The sequence below is a fragment of the Python bivittatus genome, unplaced genomic scaffold (genome assembly GCF_059951505.1).
Source record: "Python bivittatus isolate LINGU-HERP-01145 unplaced genomic scaffold, Pbiv_v1 ctg000160_np1212, whole genome shotgun sequence".
NCBI lineage: Eukaryota > Metazoa > Chordata > Lepidosauria > Squamata > Pythonidae > Python > Python bivittatus.
The window spans coordinates 11,072,020-11,089,913 of record NW_028277076.1 but is presented as its reverse complement, the minus strand read 5'-3'; the positions used below and the strand labels follow the sequence as shown (position 1 = coordinate 11,089,913).

At 54.6% G+C, this 17,894-nt stretch overlaps 1 protein-coding gene across 4 annotated transcripts in view; it reads left to right on the top strand.

Moving 5' to 3' along the window:
- The window catches only part of RXRA (retinoid X receptor alpha), a 113,092-nt gene extending 95,538 nt beyond the window's left edge, over positions 1-17,554 (top strand). For all 4 annotated transcript variants that reach the window (XM_088147232.1, XM_088147234.1, XM_088147233.1 and 1 more), the window contains 6 exons: positions 4,193-4,362; positions 7,140-7,269; positions 8,727-8,859; positions 9,097-9,188; positions 11,293-11,398; positions 13,294-17,554. In XM_088147232.1, the coding sequence (XP_088003358.1) occupies positions 4,193-4,362; positions 7,140-7,269; positions 8,727-8,859; positions 9,097-9,188; positions 11,293-11,398; positions 13,294-13,441 (779 nt within the window). In that variant the 3' untranslated portion in view covers positions 13,442-17,554. The remainder of the gene's footprint in view (positions 1-4,192; positions 4,363-7,139; positions 7,270-8,726; positions 8,860-9,096; positions 9,189-11,292; positions 11,399-13,293) is intronic.
- Positions 17,555-17,894: the final 340 nt, after the last annotated feature.

Genomic DNA, 17,894 nt, shown 5'->3' with positions numbered 1-17,894 from the left:
CCCGGCCGAGGGCCCCTCGTGGAGGGACCAAAGGGTCAGGAAGAGGCGCCCCTTCGTCCAGGTTTGGAGGCGCCTTTGTCTGCCCCAGGGGAAACTGAAGAGGCAGAGAAATAAGCAGAGCGAGAAACAGCCGGTGCCCAAAGGGAGAGCGGGACCGGCCCACAGTCACCCCGAGGGCTTCTGTGGCTCGTGCGTCTCTGTGGGGCCAGTTCCACACAGCATCGTGCAAACTCCAGTGCACTCAGGATCATCCAAGCAACTCCAGGCAGCCTCCTAGGGTTAAAGGCGTAATTCAGGCAGGCTGCAGAGGGTGGTTTCTGTGGCTCAGAGTCTGCATTATGGAACCGCACGGCCCATGTTTCCCAGTGCAGCGTTCTGGACAGGAGACCCTTTAAGCTGGTGCTTGCATTGCTAATGCAACATGCTGCTGGAGCGGAAGGATTCGGGTAGAAGTCCTTGGTTCACGGTGCCCCCGGCCGTTTCCGAACTCTGTGCTGCGGTGCCCTGAGTGCCGCCACAAGCTCAGTAACAGTCCCATTTATTAAGTAGTAAAATATTCCATGGCACCCCTGAGGGTTTGGGAACTGTGGAATTGGGGACAGTTGAATTAAATTCTTTAACCCAATAGGTATGGCTCTGCAGTTCCTGAGAACAAGCTGGCAGGTTGTTCTGTTGGCCATGCGCTAACTAGAGCCTCCATGTGCAAAGGCAGCGTAGCTCAGAATTACAGCAGGGCTGGGAACAGGTGGTGGGCAATGTCCACTCATCTTCATTTCTGCTTAAGGCCTTCCTACCTGGTGTCCGGGGTGGGCTGAGGTGCACTCGGGGTCGAGCCCAATTTGACGGAAGCTACTCCCTTTCAGGGCCAAAGTCTTGGACTGGGCTGAGGCCTCATGAGTGGTGGTCTGCTGGGGACCCTGTGTGTTGGGCTGAGGTTCTGCCTGGCCCACCTACAGATCTGTGTGAGGCGTTGTCTGTAAACCAGGGCTCTCTAGCCAGGCGAGCACAACCATCTTCTTCCTTGCAAGGACCAGCCAGGGCTCCCTGCTCCCGGGGAGCAACAGGCGCAGCGTGACGTGGTTGGCTGTCCCTCACTAGAAGAGCTGACTGGTCATCTGCTGGAGATGCTGAGCAGGGGGGTGGGCTACCCGACCTCTAAGACCCCTTCAAGCTAGGACTCATGAGGGAAAAGGAGATGAGAAGCTGGTCTCGCTGCCACAGCCTTCAGAGCCCTTGGGGAGGGCCCCATTTCCAGCTCCTGGGGAGGCTGCGATGACGAAAGGTGGCAGTGCAGGGGGACCGTCCATCCTGGAAGTGAGAGGGAGCAGGGAGGGCCTTCGCGGGCCACGCTAGACAGGCCGCCTTCAGCTGCAAGAGCAGCCCGGCCAGGTCCGCTGACGTGGGCTCCCGCTGCGTGTTGCAAGGAAGGCTGCTCTCGGGCAGAGGGCAGGCGGGCCACTGGCTGACCCACACTGAAGGGGTCGGCAGCAGCGTCCCGAGGCAGCAGTTTCCCAAAAACGTTGATGGATATGAAGTTCTGGACTGGGCTTTGGCTCTTCTTTGCGCCTCAGCAGTGAGCGTCATACAGAGAGAATCGGGTCCCCCAAAGGAAACCAACCATGTGCCACTCAGGAGGGTGGGCAGAAGGGCGAACGAGGAATGGGTGGCACCAAGAAAGTCAGGCAGGTTTGGCAAAACCCGTGGGGTCACTGCCGTCAAAGTGAATGAATGGCTAACGTAAGGGGGGGGCAGGCGGGTGGTTGCTCCTCTGCATCTTCCTTTGTGGTTTCAAGCAAGGAGGGGCCTGACTTCCAGCCCTCCAGCCCCCCACCAGCCATCCTGTTCCCCTCCTTGCCGGTGAGATGTCCTTTGTCGGACAGGAAGCTGCTGTCCTTGGCCGCGTGTCTCGTGACGTGGGCAACTTTCCCCAGGGTGAGGGTGAGGGTTTCCCCAGCATGGAAACTCGGGTGCTGCAGGGCTTGGCTGGGGGGGATTGGATGCCGGGCACCTGCGGCAGGCGGAGAACAGGTGTGCGTTCGTTTTCTTTGTCGCATGGTGGCCAAAGACATGAGAAAGGAGAGTGCTGTCTGTACACCCTGACACTGGCCACTGTTGTTTTGTAGTCTGCTTTAGAAAAAACATTTCTTACAAATACAGCAAGTGAAAAACAAAAGAAAAGATGCTACTGTGTCTCACCAGGAAAAATACTCTCGATGCCACAGCTGTTTGGGCTGGGGAGCGCTGTGCCTGCAAGCAGCGGAATAGTTGTCTGGGGGTCCTTGCAGCTTGGGGACATTCTGCCTCCCCCCCCCCTCAATCCCAGACCTCCGAGGGAGGGAAGTGGGTACGGGAGTGCTCCCCCCGTGGGGCATGCATGGAGGACCCTGGGCTTCTGCCCCAGAGGGCATTTGGCCTCTTTTTGCCCTGGGGGACTCCAGAGCTGCCCAAGTGCCCCTGGACGTCCCCGTGGCGCATCTTCTCCTCTCCCCAGGAGCTGCTTGGACCGGGTGCAGGAGCCTGGTCAGCAAGATTTTGCAGACATTGCCCCCCCCCCCCGCACTTGCCTTTTAAAGAAAAGAAGTAACTCTTCAACCTTCTGAAAATTCTGGGAAGGCAAAATTCTGTCCCGTTTCTCATCAGGATGTAAATCTGCCACCATGTCCTGGTCATGACAGAAAACATGCCCGAAGAAAGATATAGAAACAGCCTTCATTAAGTGACTTGGTGCAAGGGAAACAACTCCGACCTTATCATAATTTGGGGTGGGGGCAGAGTCAGGGTGGAAGAGGATAAAGCAAAGAACGGTGGTTTCCTGTTCCGCCTGGTTAGCAGAGAGGAGGGGGGCAATCTGAAAGTAAGCTGCGTTTCTGTTGCATGGGGGTGTGTGTGACTAGACTCCGCGTGACTCAGGAATTAGCCCTCCTCTGATCTCCTGGGGGAGCCCTTGACCAGATCTGGAAGGGACTTGATTTCCTTGAAAGGAATGTGCTTGATGGGTTAGTTAATCTCCCCTCTAATTACGTACTAATTATTCAGACCGCTTTTCTAGGGCAATTGTGAGCTACCTACTAAACAACCAAGATCAGCAAGTCTCTGGAATTCTAGTCAAATTTTGTACCATTGCTGTGACAATGAGAAGTTTTGGGAGTTGATTGTTTCCCCAGTGTGTCTAGTGCAGGGATGAATAGGTTTTATTGGCTGCTGTGTAACGTATTGTTTAACTTCGGTGTGTTTGGCCTATGTATATTTTAATGAACCAAATTGATGGGTCAGAGGGCAGGAGCAAATCCAGGGCAAAAATCGCACAGGTGGGCGTTTCCTCCACCATCAGAAGCAAACGCATTAATTCCAAATGGAAACATACCACAGCCTCACAATGTTTTGAACAGCTGTCAACCTGTGGTTTTGGGGGCTCAGCACATGCAGGGTCAAAAAGGACAGTCCTGGTGTTCTCACAGCCTGCTGGGCCCACCTCAGTTTAATGCAGTGGCCTGATTTCCCAAACGTGCTGGAGAAAGTCAGAGTTCCCCGAAGCACAAAACCACAGACCTACCGTGCTGGGTGTTCATGCTATTCTACAAAATGGGAGGGCAGCCTCTGGGGCTTGGGGGCCGCGCTTTGCCTTTAGGTCCTGCCTGGGGGGCATGAGGGTTTGGCCAGGATGCATTTTCCAGCCCAGCTTAATTGTGCACGGAGGAAGCTTCTGGGTAAAACGGGCATGTTAAGCCTTGCCCATTTTGCCCCTTAAAATCACAAAATAGCGAGGAAAGTCAGCCCAGTTTGGGCTGGCAGAAGGTTTTTAAGGCTGTAGTGTGCCTTAAGCCCCCATAAGCCTCAAGACAACCATTATTTATCCCTTTCCATTCCCCACCCCGACATAAAGAAGCGTACGGGTAGTCTTCATTTAGCAACTGCAAAGGAAAGCTGAAGTAAGATCATAAGCCCAGTCGCGGTTTCACTTACCAACTGCTTTGCTTAACAGCTGAGTTGCCAGTCCCAGTTGTGGTCACTAAACGAGGACTACCTTTACAGTAAATTAACTCTGCCAGAATTGCCTCTGAAAGTTGCAGATGGGGTGCTGGGGGTGCTGCAGATAGACCACAGGGTGCTTACCTCATTCCCAAGCCCCCCTGCTACGAAAGCTTTCGGCATCCAAAGGTCACAGATTGACCCCCCCCCTTGGCACTTCCAGCTGTCCAGGAGGAGCGGCAACGAGGCAAAGATCGCAACGAGAACGAGGTTGAGTCTACCAGCAGTGCTAACGAGGATATGCCGGTGGAGAAGATCCTTGAAGCTGAACTGGCTGTGGAACCCAAGACAGAGACCTACATTGAAGCCAACATGGGCCTGACTCCAAATTCGGTAAGGAAGGAGCCCCGCCTCTTCTCTGCCAACGTGTACAGAGGTGATTTCCTAAAACCAGGATTGGCCAGATTATGAGGTGGTAGGCAACTCTTGAAATCTGGGCTCAGGACCCACAATTCAGCATCCCCTTTGTTGGCTGTAGCTCTCTTCTTCCTCCAAGCAGAGCCTTCCTTTCCCTTTTTGGGGTAGGGCGTGGAGTGAAGGAATGGCCAGGAAGAGTTCAGCTATTCTCATCCAGTTCCCATCAGAGAATAGGAATGTTTGAGGAGGAGCATCGCGGTTCTTCAGGAGGCAAAACAGCCTTTCCAAATCCTCCTCAAAGTCATGGGCAAAGAACCTGGTAGGTGGTTTCTCCAGGTTTCTCCAGGGCCGGAGTTACCCTGCAGAGTCTCTGGAGAAGGACCCCACCCCAGGAGCGGTGGTAGCGCTGCAACTGGGGCGGTTCCCCCTGAATGTCGGAGTGGAACTAAAGTGCAGGAAGGCAGGTAGAGTGTGGGCGGCCAGAGGAAGGATGGGGCCGCACAACACATGCCGTGAGGGCTGTTCACCCAGAAGCCGTGGACACCTCCTCCCCCAGCAAGCCCTTCCCCCAGAATTGGGATCATTCTCCCAATTTCTCCTCTTTATTGAGGACGTTTCTAAATAGTCTCTCTTGGGTGAGAAGCAGGCGTTGTAGGGGAGGAAGACATGAAGCTTTTTCTGCCATCTACAGATTCTCAGCCAGTCCTGCCAACAGGAGCCTTGGCCCACCTCCAGCCTGCCCGTGCCTTTCCAGAGGCCTCTCGCAGCCCAGGCGGCAGCCCCGGGCCAGCAGGTTTGCTTGGCAAGGCAACAGAAAGCCGGCTGCTTCTCCCGGCGCCTGGGACGCAACAGCCGCCCAGTTTAAAAATACCTTGGGAGACGAGCAAGAGCTGCGTCAGACTCTTGAGGGAAGGGGAGGAAGCAGCGCTGAAATCAGCCTGTGGCCTGGCCTCTCCTTCTAGCATGCTGAAGGCGGCATCTTGCCAGGTTCAGGGCATCTGCCTGGCTGGGAGGAAAGGCACAATGTGGCACCCACAGTCAGTTGGCAGCTGGGCAAGGGGATGGGCCTGGGGTGCGCCTCTCTCAGTGCACACTCATGGAGGGAAACGTGAAGAAGGGTGGGTCGCTGAGAAGGGAATCTGGGAGCCCCTTCGCACTGCAGGAAGCCTTCCGGGCCAGCGGCTGCCTCTGATTCCATAGACCCAGAAAAAAGACTCAGTCCCTGCTGAGCGGTCGCCTGGTGCTGAGGCTTGCTGGGAGCACCTCCTGACCTGGCGCTCCAGAGCTGTGGGTCACTGGCCTAGTGGGGCTGGCTGGAGCGAGAGGCACTGGGTGCCGGGTTCAGGCTAGAGGATGGGGGAGCTGAGAACAGTGGCCCTGAAGTCCACCTGCCTGGAGATCCCAGGTTGGGAAGAGGCACATAGGCTGGGCAGGACCTCCCTTGGCCACCCCTGATGGTATTACCTAGTTTTTCTGGAAGATTAGCCACCCGCCTCCCTAGCTGGAGAGTCTGGCCTTCAACCTCTCGGCCCCACCAGTTAGCTAAGGAGGGGGGCTGCCTTCAGGAAGAGACCCTTGACCAGGGGCATCGGGAGCCTCTCAGCTGGGGAATTTCTGCTTGGCTCCCCTTGATGGCAGACAGTCCAGCTGGTGGAAGGAGCGGGGGGGGGGCAGGGATGGGGGGACTGCAGCCTTGGGGATCTGGGCAGCTGCCATGACTCTCTGCAGCAGTTCCCTTAAGAACGAGAGGCACGAGAGCTCGATGCCTGTCTCTGCTCCAGGACCGTCCAACGCTTGCAGCACCAATGGGAGGGCGAGAGATCGAGGGGGCTCTGGGTAGGAGTGGAGCCGTGAGCCTAGTTCCCCATTTGTGGTATTTGCGCTGTTGGGAGATCTTCCATCGGGGCCCGGGCACCACAGCCTTCGATCCCAGCGCCTGGGAACTCGGGGGTCCTCTGAGCCTGCAAATTCATTTAGTTAAGAAGGTTAACAACTTGGCCAAAGGGCGTTCTTTGGGGCAGGAACCTTTCTCCGTAAGAGGCTGCGCGTCCTTCTCCTCCTCCTCTTCGTCTGACTTTTCCTGCCTTCTCCAGTCTGTGGCCCCCATGAGTTTGGTGCAGCACCTCGGACACAGAACGATTCCCTTTGGGCAGTTGTCTGGCTTCAGAGCAGCAGCTCTGGGCTGCTTGGCTGGAAGGAAACCCCTTGCCTGGGAATGATGGCGGCACCCCTGGAGGCAGGTGGGACAGAGGAGGCTGCTTCAGCTCTGGGCTCCCGCCTCCCTGCTCAGAAGGCCTCTGTTGCTTCCTCTTGAGGGAGGCCAGGTTGGGATGTGGGGAGGTCCTTAATGTTCTTGCCAGAGGTGAAAGGATTACGGTGGCGAGAAGTGGCAGAAGAAAGGCTGGGAAGAACCATCTTCCTGGAATCTCACCTCCCGCAGACCCCTGTTCCCAAGAGACCGTGATAGGCACCCCACCCCGAAAGCAGCAGCTGAGTTTGGCGCTCCTGTCACAGCCTGCAAAGAGGAAGACTAGGAGAATGTCAGTGCCTGCCAAGAGTCTAGGCTGCCAGACTTCCCCACTTGTATTGCAGGGGGCAGAGGAGATTGCTGCCTGCCCCCTTTGGTGCGAGTAGGGTGGGAGAGGTTGCAGGGGGCTAGCCTTGCTTTCGGCTAAGGAGGGGGACCTACAGGGGATGGTGAGGGCAGTGGGACCTTGGCTCCTCTAACGTGCTGGGGTCTCTTCTCTTGGCAGCCCAATGACCCGGTCACCAACATTTGCCAAGCAGCAGACAAGCAGCTGTTCACGCTGGTGGAGTGGGCCAAGAGGATTCCCCATTTTTCGGAGCTCCCACTGGACGACCAGGTTATCCTGCTCCGAGCCGGTGAGTAGGGAGCTGGACCCAGGGCTCCATCAAAACATGGGAGCACAGCCAGGTGGCCCAACAGTCACATCTGGACGGCAGGTGCTGTGCGCGAAAGGGGGATGTGGCAAGCGGGGAACCCCTTGGGTTCTGCATCCAGAGGCGTTTCCGGGTCCTGCCACACTCGGAAGGAGAAGCAGGAGGAGGGAAGGGGAATTGAGGCCGGGCCCCCTGAGCCCCTTTCATTTCTATGATGGAGTCAAAGACTGGAATCTGGACTGAGGGAGGTGGGGCAAGCCTTCCGAGGCAGCCTGGCCCAATCTCTCATGGGGTGGCTGAGTAGGAGACAGCCTGTCCTCCCACCGCGTGGGGCTAGAAGGAACTGCCAGCTGAGCTTCCCAAACACTTCTCAGTTGGTCCCTGGTGTATCCTGGCAAGGAGATCCCGGCTCACACCTCTGGAGATCATTCTGAGAGTTCAAAGTGCTTGTGGACTACAACCATGGAAGCTTGTCCCAAAATATGTTTATTACTCTTGAAGGGCTGTTTATTTCCTCTGCACACTTAATTGGTGCTGATGCTGAAGGACACATCCAGAGACTTTCTTTAGACTCGGATTGTAAGGAGAAACTGGCTGCGGCAAGCGAGAAGAGCTGGAATGGGGGTGGCTGCGGGAGACAGGAGCAAAGAGCCTGGTTGCGCGAGAGAGCTGTGTGTGGATGGGGAAGCCCCCAGGTCAAGGCTGGGGTGATCTGGAAAGCAGGCCCGAGCCCAGCCACCTTGGTGCCCACAGCCGGCCTCTCCCTGGAAGGCAGAGAGCGCCTTTGCCCAGGTCACTGGCTTCTGCCTGCTTGCTTGTTTATCACCGTTCTGGCTGCTGACTGGGCTGGGAAACAGCCTGCAGTTGCTGCATTCACACAGCCAGAATCACTGGCGTGGAAAACTCAGGCAGGCTGGGGACTCGGGCGAGGGACCTCAGACGGGCAAATCCACAGTTGGGGAGCCTTTTGAAGAGTTTGCAGGAGCAGCAGGGAGAGCCCTCCCCCAAGCTTCCCACTGTTTGGTCGCTGCACCCAAAGCCTCCATTCCCATGAAGCCCACCCCGGCATCCCTTTGAAAACAACTCTGCTTGAATGCAGGATAGTTTAGCCTGAAGAAACTCTGATTTACTGAGCCCCTTTCAGCTGGGAGCCCTGCTTCCCACTGTGGAAAAGACAAGGGTGGCATCCGTGGGGTCTTGACCTGGCTCTTCCAGTCTCCCAGACTTTCTGAGCATTTAACTATTTAAGTATTCACTCTTAGTGCTTTCTCCCACTTACTTGATCTCATGGAGGAATTCATTTGTTATTTAATTTCACTGTGCATAGTGGCAAGTTAATTAATTTTCAAGGCATCTAACCCTGAAATGAAGCTCTGGGGTGCCATGGTCATCCTCTTGCAAGGCTTTGTCCAACTTCTCTGCCACTTGGCTCTCCCCAGGCTGGAATGAATTGCTGATCGCCTCCTTCTCCCACCGATCCATTGCAGTGAAGGATGGGATCCTCCTTGCAACAGGCCTCCACGTCCATAGGAACAGTGCTCACAGCGCAGGTGTCGGGGCCATCTTCGACAGGTGAGGAGCAGCGGCACACGTGTGCCTTGCCCATTTCTCTCCTGCACCCGGAAGTCCCAAGCTGGGTCATCACTGTAAAGAACGACACGATTTCCTACCCTGGCGGTTCCAGAGATTCCATTAAATACTGAAGCTGCTAACAGCCACCAAGCGAAAGGTTTTAGATTAGGGAAGCTTACTTTGGGTTAAAAATAAAGCCGGCTTACTCAAGATTCCTTTGTTCTTGTGTATGTGCAGAGTACTGACAGAACTTGTGTCGAAGATGCGAGACATGCAGATGGACAAGACCGAGTTGGGGTGCCTGCGAGCTATCGTCCTTTTCAACCCGGGTAACTCTGCTCTCTCCTCCTTTAGGAAGGAAAGGGAGGTTGGGTGGAGGCCAAACAGAGGGAAGACCTTCCCTTTGGCAGTCAGCTCCCTCACCTCTACATGAAGCTGATCCCAGAGCATGGAGAACTTCCCAAGCCCTTGAAATTGTAGCTGAACATCAGCCAGGAATGGCTTTCCTTGTTTAAAATGCTTGCATCCAGCCTTTCTACCTGGAGGGAGGTGGCTGAAAGAAAATGAGAATTAATGCACGATAAGTGATTCTTTTCAAAGGCAGCCTGGTTGGCCCCACATCTTCAAGATGGATAAAGGCTTAATGCACGATAAGTGATTCTTTTCAAAGGCAGCCTGGTTGGCCCCACATCTTCAAGATGGATAAAGGCAAGGTGGGAGTGTTTCAGGTTGCCCCTTGTCATTCCCTAAATCACCCAAGCAGGGATAAAGGCTAAAGTTCATGATTTTTTCAAAAGGTTTAAATGGTAAGGTGTCTCTCCTTTGAAAGACTGGTGGCTCTACTTAAGTTGGCCAAAGGCAGGCTGAGCCATCATTGTCTCTTGACTCATTAAAGTGGAAACAATAGAAATCAACAACCTTCTGAAGGTATGCAGAAAGCCTTTGGGGCTTTCTGACTTCAGATTTCCAACCTTGTGGAAAGTCCAAACTCTTCTCCAACTTCAGAGGAAGCCTACGAATACGACTCTCTCCAAAGCGTAGAGGTGGAGTTAGAGGAGGAGGAACAATTCTTCCCAGGATTGCAGCCTAGAAGTCTTTCAAAACATCAACATTTTTAAGAGATGTGAAAAACTTTCCTGTTGGAAATACTCCTCAATCTTGCAGAAGCTTACCTTGGCCCTAAAGAGATTAATGTCAGCAAGTTATGTGTGCTGTTACTAGCAATTGTAGTAGAGCTGGAAACTAGGTCTTATCAAGGAACAACTGAAGGAGCTGAACAGCTGTAGCTTTGCAGAGTGAAGACAGAGGGGGGAAGATAGCATTCTTCCAATATCTAAAAGGATGTCACATGGAAGGAGGTCCAGATTTCTCTGTTGTTCTCAAGGGCAGGACCCAGAACCCTAGATTTAGATTACAGGGAGGCAAACTCCAGCTGGAAAGTTTCCTAAGAGTAAGGGCAGTTAGGCAGTGGGACCAGTAACCTGGAGAAGTGATGGACTTCCCATCATGAGATAGTTTCAAGTGGAGTCTGGACAGCCATCTGCTGGGGGTGCTCTAATTTGGATTCCTTTGGCTGCGGCTTCTTTTTGGCTCTGCAGTTAAGCTTTGGTAGTCTAAAGGGGCTTATGGAACATCTATCAAAGAGGGGTGTTCTGCATCACTGTGGCTGATAGTGCCAGAATCCCATGCTGAGGGAAGTGATGTAGTGCTTTCCTCTGCTTCAAGGCTAGATGCATTTATCACTTGAACGCCATGCCTGCTCTTTTTGTTCTGGGTTCAGCTTCAGACAGTAGAAACCCTCTGGATTGTGGCAACCCACAAAGAGTTGCCATCACAGCACGTTAAGACCAGGTGACTTACCAAAACATAGGTCATTACTGCAGAAGAACTACTTTGGCAGAGAGTCCTGAATGTTCAGCTCCTTGGATCTTCATAAGCTTTTGGGAAAAATCTTACTAGATGGTAAACTTTTTGTAAGATGAGAGTGTTTTGTAAGGAAAAATCTTACTGGAGGAAAGTTTTTTATAAGGTGAGAGAGTCACATTAGATAAATCAAAGAGGGTAAATAAAACATCAGAATTTATTTAGAGTAATTGGATTTGTCAGGTTATGAAATCTTGACAAATCACGAAGAAATGTGCTGAGGAAAGGGCTGATGTAGAACCAAATTCCATCAAGGTCATTTTGATGTTCCTTTGTGCAATCCCGGGTTGGCTTTCATGTCAAGTTCCAAATTACTGAACTCTCTTGGACAGCATAAAATTGGTACTCTGTGCCCGCTGGGGCTGCTGTCATCTCAACGCACAATACGAGTTGCTCCTTATAGCCTTCAGTTCCTGTTGCTAGAAAGCCTACTGTTCCCTTCAAATGTTCCTGACATCCTTGGGAGGTTTTGAAAGATTTTCAGCTTAAAGGGCCTTCCTTCTCTTGCAGATTCAAAGGGGCTTTCTAACCCTGCTGAAGTTGAGGCTCTGCGTGAAAAGGTCTATGCGTCACTTGAGGCCTACTGCAAACAGAAATACCCTGAGCAGCCAGGGAGGTGAGTCTCTGCTGAAGGCTGGGGCTTCCCTGTTTCTCGCTTCGGGTGGCCTTTAAACTGCCTTCTTGTAAACAGAGACCCAGGTGCAAAATATCCTTTTGAGCTGGAAGATGGCTGGAGCTTTGCTGAGGCGGCAGCAGCTCCCTGAATTCCTCTCAGGATGCGCTCTGGCCCGCCTCCAGGATCAACCTAGGCAGGGGCGCGGGAATTTCCTGAGTCCTGCAAGGCGTTTGGCTTTCGTGGGTGGTCTTACTTTACCAGAATTCCCCCCAAATTCCCTCTGCATGCTGAAATTGGAGTAACATAATGGTAATTAACAGTTGCAGGCTGGACTGGGGCCAGGATCCCATCGCAGCTCTCGGGGCTGGCTGCTTCCCAAGGTAGACCTGCCGTAGAGAGCACAGTTGACTCCACTGGCCGAGATGTTACTCCTCCCAATAACATGAGCGTTACTGGTGGTCCCGATTTCTATATGAACCTTGTGGTTGGGGAGGGAAAACTGTGCACAGCCAGAGAAGGAAAAAATCTCCCCAACCCCCCGCAGCAGAGAGTTAAATTTCCTATTTGGGAACGGCTTTGCTCTGGGAACTCTTGGAGCTTTCCCCACGAGGGTGCCAGAACCTGGGAAGAAGACGGTCTCCCAGTGCCAGTTACTTTTAACCAGAATGGACCCAGCGTGGCTTGCTGTGGAGTGATGGCTGTCGATGGCTGTTCATCCCGCCGGTGACGAGGCCACAGGAAAGCGTCCAAGCTGAAGCAGCCCGCTCCCCCCTGCTCCCCCCTGGCAGCACCATGGCGACGTGACCATTGGTGCCCCCGCCCCGGCCCGCTCCTGAATGTTCCCCCGCCACCCGGCTTCCTGTTATCCTTCAAGCTGGTTATTTCATAGTTAAAATGTTTCTGTACATCTGTCATCTGTTTTAGTTTAAACGTAAAGCATTTGGATTATAGGGGAGGAGGGAGAGAGTGGCACTGCTTGATTCGTATTTTCCTGGCCAGCTCCCACCGTACTTGCCAGCTCAGCATCTGAAGGAACTGCAAGTTGGGACACAGCCGCCCCCCCATGGGAGGGTACAGCAGCCCTCAGCCTTCCCTGGGGAGGCCTCGAGACCCTTCATGGAGGGGCTTGAAGGGAAGACCAAAGGGGCAGGGTGAGACCGAGAGTACAAGAGGGGCTGTTTGAAAGCGGATGCAGCCTCCCCGAGGCGAGGGTCTGTGTGTGTGTGTGGGGGGGCAGCATTTCCTGAATCGAAGGAAGCAGCAGTGAGGACTGGAAGCTGGAGGCCAACTTTTTTGCAAGGGTTTTCAGTGAAGGGCACGCTGCCTCTCATGCACACTGGAATCAATAGCTTGCACAGCCAGCTATCCATTACCATTAAAAGACCTTCTGCTAATATTGACCTCAGATGATATACATGAAACCAAATGCGTGGTCTGGACTTGCCCCACACGCTAAGCCCTGCACCCAGGTTCACAAATCAAAGGTCCGTGTACACACACAATGCTGTGCCCAGACCAGTCAACCACATCACGACTTACCAGGCAGCCTGGTTCATTCTACACGCTAAAACCAGGGCTGGGGTTCCACCAGGCTCTCAACCACAAGAACACAGCCCCCTTTCAGCCCTCCTCTAGCCGGATAGGCAACCCATTCGGAAAGAGGTAACTGAGATGCCAGTACAGCTGATCTTAACATTAAAAAGCCAGCAGTAAAATTAAGAAAACAACCCATTAATTCCCAGAGAAGAAGAAGGTCACTTGGCCTTCTTCTGGTGTGTGTGAAAGGAGACTTACTTCGTGGGAGGCCCTTCAGCAGATCCTCAGCTGGTGTGGAGATGAAAAGTTGCTTTCTGAACGGATCGGAGCCGTTTTGATGTGCCCTCTTCCTTTTCTAGGTTCGCCAAGCTGCTGCTTCGCCTTCCTGCCCTCCGGTCCATTGGCTTGAAATGCTTGGAGCACCTCTTTTTCTTCAAACTAATAGGGGACACACCGATCGACACCTTCTTGATGGAGATGCTGGAAGCGCCACACCAGATGACTTAAAGGAGGCTTGGCCGTGCCAGCCGCTTTCCTCGGCCCAGCAGGCTGCCTGCCACCTGGACCTCTGCCCTGACCCATCCTGCGGCCACCTCCCCTTTGGTGCAAGAGACGCTGCCTGTCCCCCCACCCCTCCGCCCTGCCTGGGGTATGGTGGCACGGCTGACTTGGCCCTTTGCTGCTTCCGCAACCAGCTTGCGTCTGAGGACGACCAGCTTTTGCAGATGGAGAATTGCTCAAACAGCAGTCACTGCCTGCTTGCCCTGGGGACCTCCCCCCCGCCGTTGAGGCTTTGGTTTTCCCCCAGGGTCTGTCTGGGGTGCAGGAGGGTGAATTTATGCCAACTCCCCTGAAGAGTTTCAGGATTCTGTAAAGCCACCTTTAATTAGAACAAGGGATTGTGGGAAATGAAGCCATGTGTCGCTGACAGGTGACCTATAGAAGCAGGGAGGGGGTCAGCTCCACCAGTTTGCCTCCAGAGATGGCATTTCCTGGGCACGAGCCGGCCCCAAGGCTGCCTCTTCAAGTCAGGCAGGCAGGGCTGCGAGCCAGCCTTCGCCTCCCTTTGGCCGACCCCAGCTGCTGGATAAAGTGTCCCCCCGCCAGCTCCTTGCACAGAGCAGCTCAGGAATTGGGGCTTCTGGGAGCTGCTCCATTTTTATCCGGAGGGAGAGAGGCCTTGGGCTTGGCTGGGTGAGTCGGGCCGGGGAAAAGTGATTTTGGGCTCACGGGAGTTGTGATGCTGGTTTTCTGGATCTTGGCGGGCAGCGGCTTCCCCAGCAGGATGCTTTGCGAGCTCCAATGGCAGGGTACAGAGAGATGGGCTGTCTCTGGGGCTGGAATGCCCTGGTGCAGGGCCTCCAGGGCTGGGCATCAAGGCAGAGCCTGCCCTCGCTGGAGCCCCCTTCTTCTGCAGAGGGGAGGGACTGGCTACAACTGGCGGTCCCATGACGGAGGAGATGCCCGTCGCCTCTGCATGAATCCTGCTGTGCTTAGAAGAGGGACACGCATAGAAAGGCAGGCTCCCCACTCTGAAAAAGAACCCTTTTGGGAATAAAAGCATGCCTTTTCAGTTCACCCCCCCCCCCCCAAAAGAAGGCACCAAAAGCTGCTTCATCTGGGACAGGGTTAGGCACTTTCCAGTTTAAATGCCTGAGACATTGTCGCTTCCTTTGCACTGCTCTTCCCTCTTGTAACGCCCGTGTTTGCCATGCCAAACACTTCTGTGGGCCCTTGGGGTTCGGGTCAGACGTGGCCCATGGCTGTCGCTTTAGTGCTGGTTCGGTGGAGCTTCCCTGCACAGGCACAACCTAGCCCGGTTGCTCCTTCCAGATGCAGAGGGGGCGCGGTTTGGCTTGGATGTGGATGGCAACAGCAGGACCTCTTCTGCAGGGGGGGGGGCTCCCTCAGAGACTGCCTAGCCCTAGGAGCAGATGGGGCAGGCTCCTTGGCCCCCAGGGCTTTTTTGCAATTCCTAACTAAGAAGCAGAAGGGAAACTCGAGCCCAGCCCGGCCCCTGCAGCGTCCTTCAAAGAAAAGGGGGGAGGCTACAGCCTGGGGGGGTCCCAAAGGCTGGGCTGGACAAAGCGGGGGAAGAAGGTCTTTATTCCCTGCGGCTCAGCATCGTTGAAGACACGTTTCATTTGCGCTTGGGGTCCTCCCGGCCCCTTGGAGGCCACCGGAGCCGAATCCCGCGGGCGCCTCGCTCCCAGCGCGGCTCTGCTCCGGCGCCCGCAGCTCCCCTGCCCGCTTCCTTCTCTCGAGAGAGGCCCGCGAAGGAGTTGGTTGACTGCGCAGGAGAGCGACTCCCCTCGGTCGGTTGAGCCCGGGCGGCTCCCTCGGGGGCGTCTGGGGCCGCGCGGGTGAGCGCCGCGAGCCCCCGGCCTCTGGGCTTAACCCGCCTCGGCGGTGCAAGCGCTTGAGAGCGGGCGCCGCGTCCCGTCGGTGCCCGGGCGCCCTTCCTGGCCCCTTGGCGGGAGGGAAGCGCCGGGGCTCGTGCCCTCGCGGGGATTTCCGGAAGCGGCATGGGGCGCGAAGCGAGGGGGCGGCGGGGGCTGCAGAACGCCTCGCCCAAGCGCCCTGCCCCGCTCGCCCGGCAGCGCGCCCGCTTCTTCCCGAGACCAGCAGCGGAGCTCGGCCTGCGCCCCGAGGCTGCTGCCGCGGGGGAACCGAGGGGCAGAGCGCGCGTCTCCGGGACTCCCAGTGCCTTAGAGGGCGGTCGGGGGGGGCAGGAGATCCCCCTCCCGATCCGCCAGTTGAGGCTGGTTCCCGACTGCGCGCGTTCCACGGTCTGCTGCGTTGTTCCACCTGCCCCGTTCCGTTGGGCGACCGATGCTGCTTTCGCGCGAGAATCGTGGTCTGAGGCGCCGGGTGGGGGTTGCTCGGGAGGGCAAAGGAAGGTTCCCGCGCGCGACGCCCGTTTCTTTCTCTGCAGCCTTCTCTCCCAACTAAACCCACTTAAGGACGGGGCTGGAGAAAGGAGGGCTTTTCTCGCCTTTCTGGAACACTCGCCACCTCGACGGGTGGAGCGCTTGAGACCAGCGACCGCTCGGCGTCGCTGCCCGGCCCTGGGCTGCTGCCACGACGCCCCGCGAGGCTGCCTTCTGACCCGGGAGCTGCAGCGGGAGCGTCCGAGGAGGGCCCTCTCCCAGCGAGGGGAGCGGCGAAGTGGATGAAGGGCAGCTCGCAGCGCCCCAAGAGCGCTGGATTCGCCCCCAGGCCAGGCCCCAGCAGCCTCGCGGCGAGTGACGCGGGCGCCCCCCCGCGCCACGTTCCGATTTTGCCGATTTTCTTCTCCCTCCTCCACCTCCCCCCCACCCGCCATTTGCCACCCTGCCAAGTGGGGGAGGATTTCATTTCATTCGTGGCGCAGAACGCAGCCGCCTGCGCCATCCGCGCGCGCAAGCCGGGCAGAGAGACCTGATCGACGAGGAAGCGGGTGCAATTTTCGGAAGCGGGAAAAGCCTCCTGCGTCGTGGAGCCGGCCGTCAAAGGGCTAGACCTACTGAGGGGGGGCTCCGGTGGGGATGCGGGCGAAAGCGGAGTCCAAGATGCGGATCTCCCCTTAGGAGGCCCGTGTGGGGCGTCCCTGGAGACTGCCACCTTTCCCTTCCGGAGTTTCTGATGGGGGGGGGGCGGGCAGCTCAGTGGGGCCGTCGCCGCCCCCCGGGCACAGCAGGTCCTTCAGCAGAGCGGCTGGTAGCCGAGGCGGCGCGATGCGTCTCCGTTGATACATATGTGTGTGTATACATGTATGTAGTGTAGATATATACACTGTATAAATATCCTCATTCACATATACATAATATTACGCCCACCTTTAGGGTTACCTTGTGCTTTTCTTTTCTCAATCTCTCATTTCTCTTCGTGTTTTATTTGCTTTATGAAAGCAAGTACTTTACCTTCCCCCTGAATTGGTGGTAAACAAAACTGGATCTTTGTAACCCAAGAAGAGGGAAACGTTGCATCTATTTTAAGATGCTTGGAGCGGGGGAGAAGCAGGTGGACTGAACAATAGCTTTAGCAATTCCCGACATTTAGGGAAACAGTTGCCTTCGCTCTGGAGCATGTAGCTTAAACCATGAAAAAGGGTTACAGAAATGGTGAAAGAAAATTTAAGGAGAGAGAAGGTGAGCAAAATATCTAAGTGTCAATAAAATATCTATTTTTGTACAAATGTAATTTTATCCCTTACATATGCTTAGATAATTTTTGTTGGGGGGGGGAGACCGCTTTTATAGGATTTGTTCTAAATCTCTCATGAATATGTTCAGCCTTAAGCACACCTGTATGAAGAAAAGGACAAGCTTTGTATGGTGTTGAAATAACTTTATCCCAAATCTCAGAAATCTTTCTTTTCAATGAATGGATTTATGTCCCTCCCCACCCGGAAACACAGAATACAACCTCTGGTTGCGACCCCTCCAAGCCTCTCCTTTTGCAGCATTATCTTGCAGATCTACTCTACTGTGAAATCACTACCGTATATTATTGTTCACTAAAAAATAAAGTAAATAAAAAAAATCTGCTGGAAATGCCAGTATTTTGAAGAAATGTATTGGGATTGTTTAAAAAAAAAAAGTAAAAGAAAATATATGAACATTTAAAAATTCAATAGAATTCTATTTCTCTTTTGTTTTGCAAGGATATTTTGTATGTTCTGCACTCGCTTTAATTTGCCCCTCGGCTTCATTGCAACTGCAGCCATGTTTCGGTTACTTTTTGCTCATTAGACGTGAAGTCCAAGAATGTTTTTATAGCAGGAAAAAGGAATGTTTATCTGAAAACGGTGTGGACGATGATGATGATTCAAGTCCCTGCTGTCATTTTGCTTTTTGTGGAAGTTGCCTGGGCAAAAGAGAGCGGATGGCTCTGCTGTTCTCCAGTCAAGGGATGACTGTTGGACCCTTGTTTCGACTGATGGAGAAGGAGGGAGCCCAGTAGAATACTGGCCTCCCCA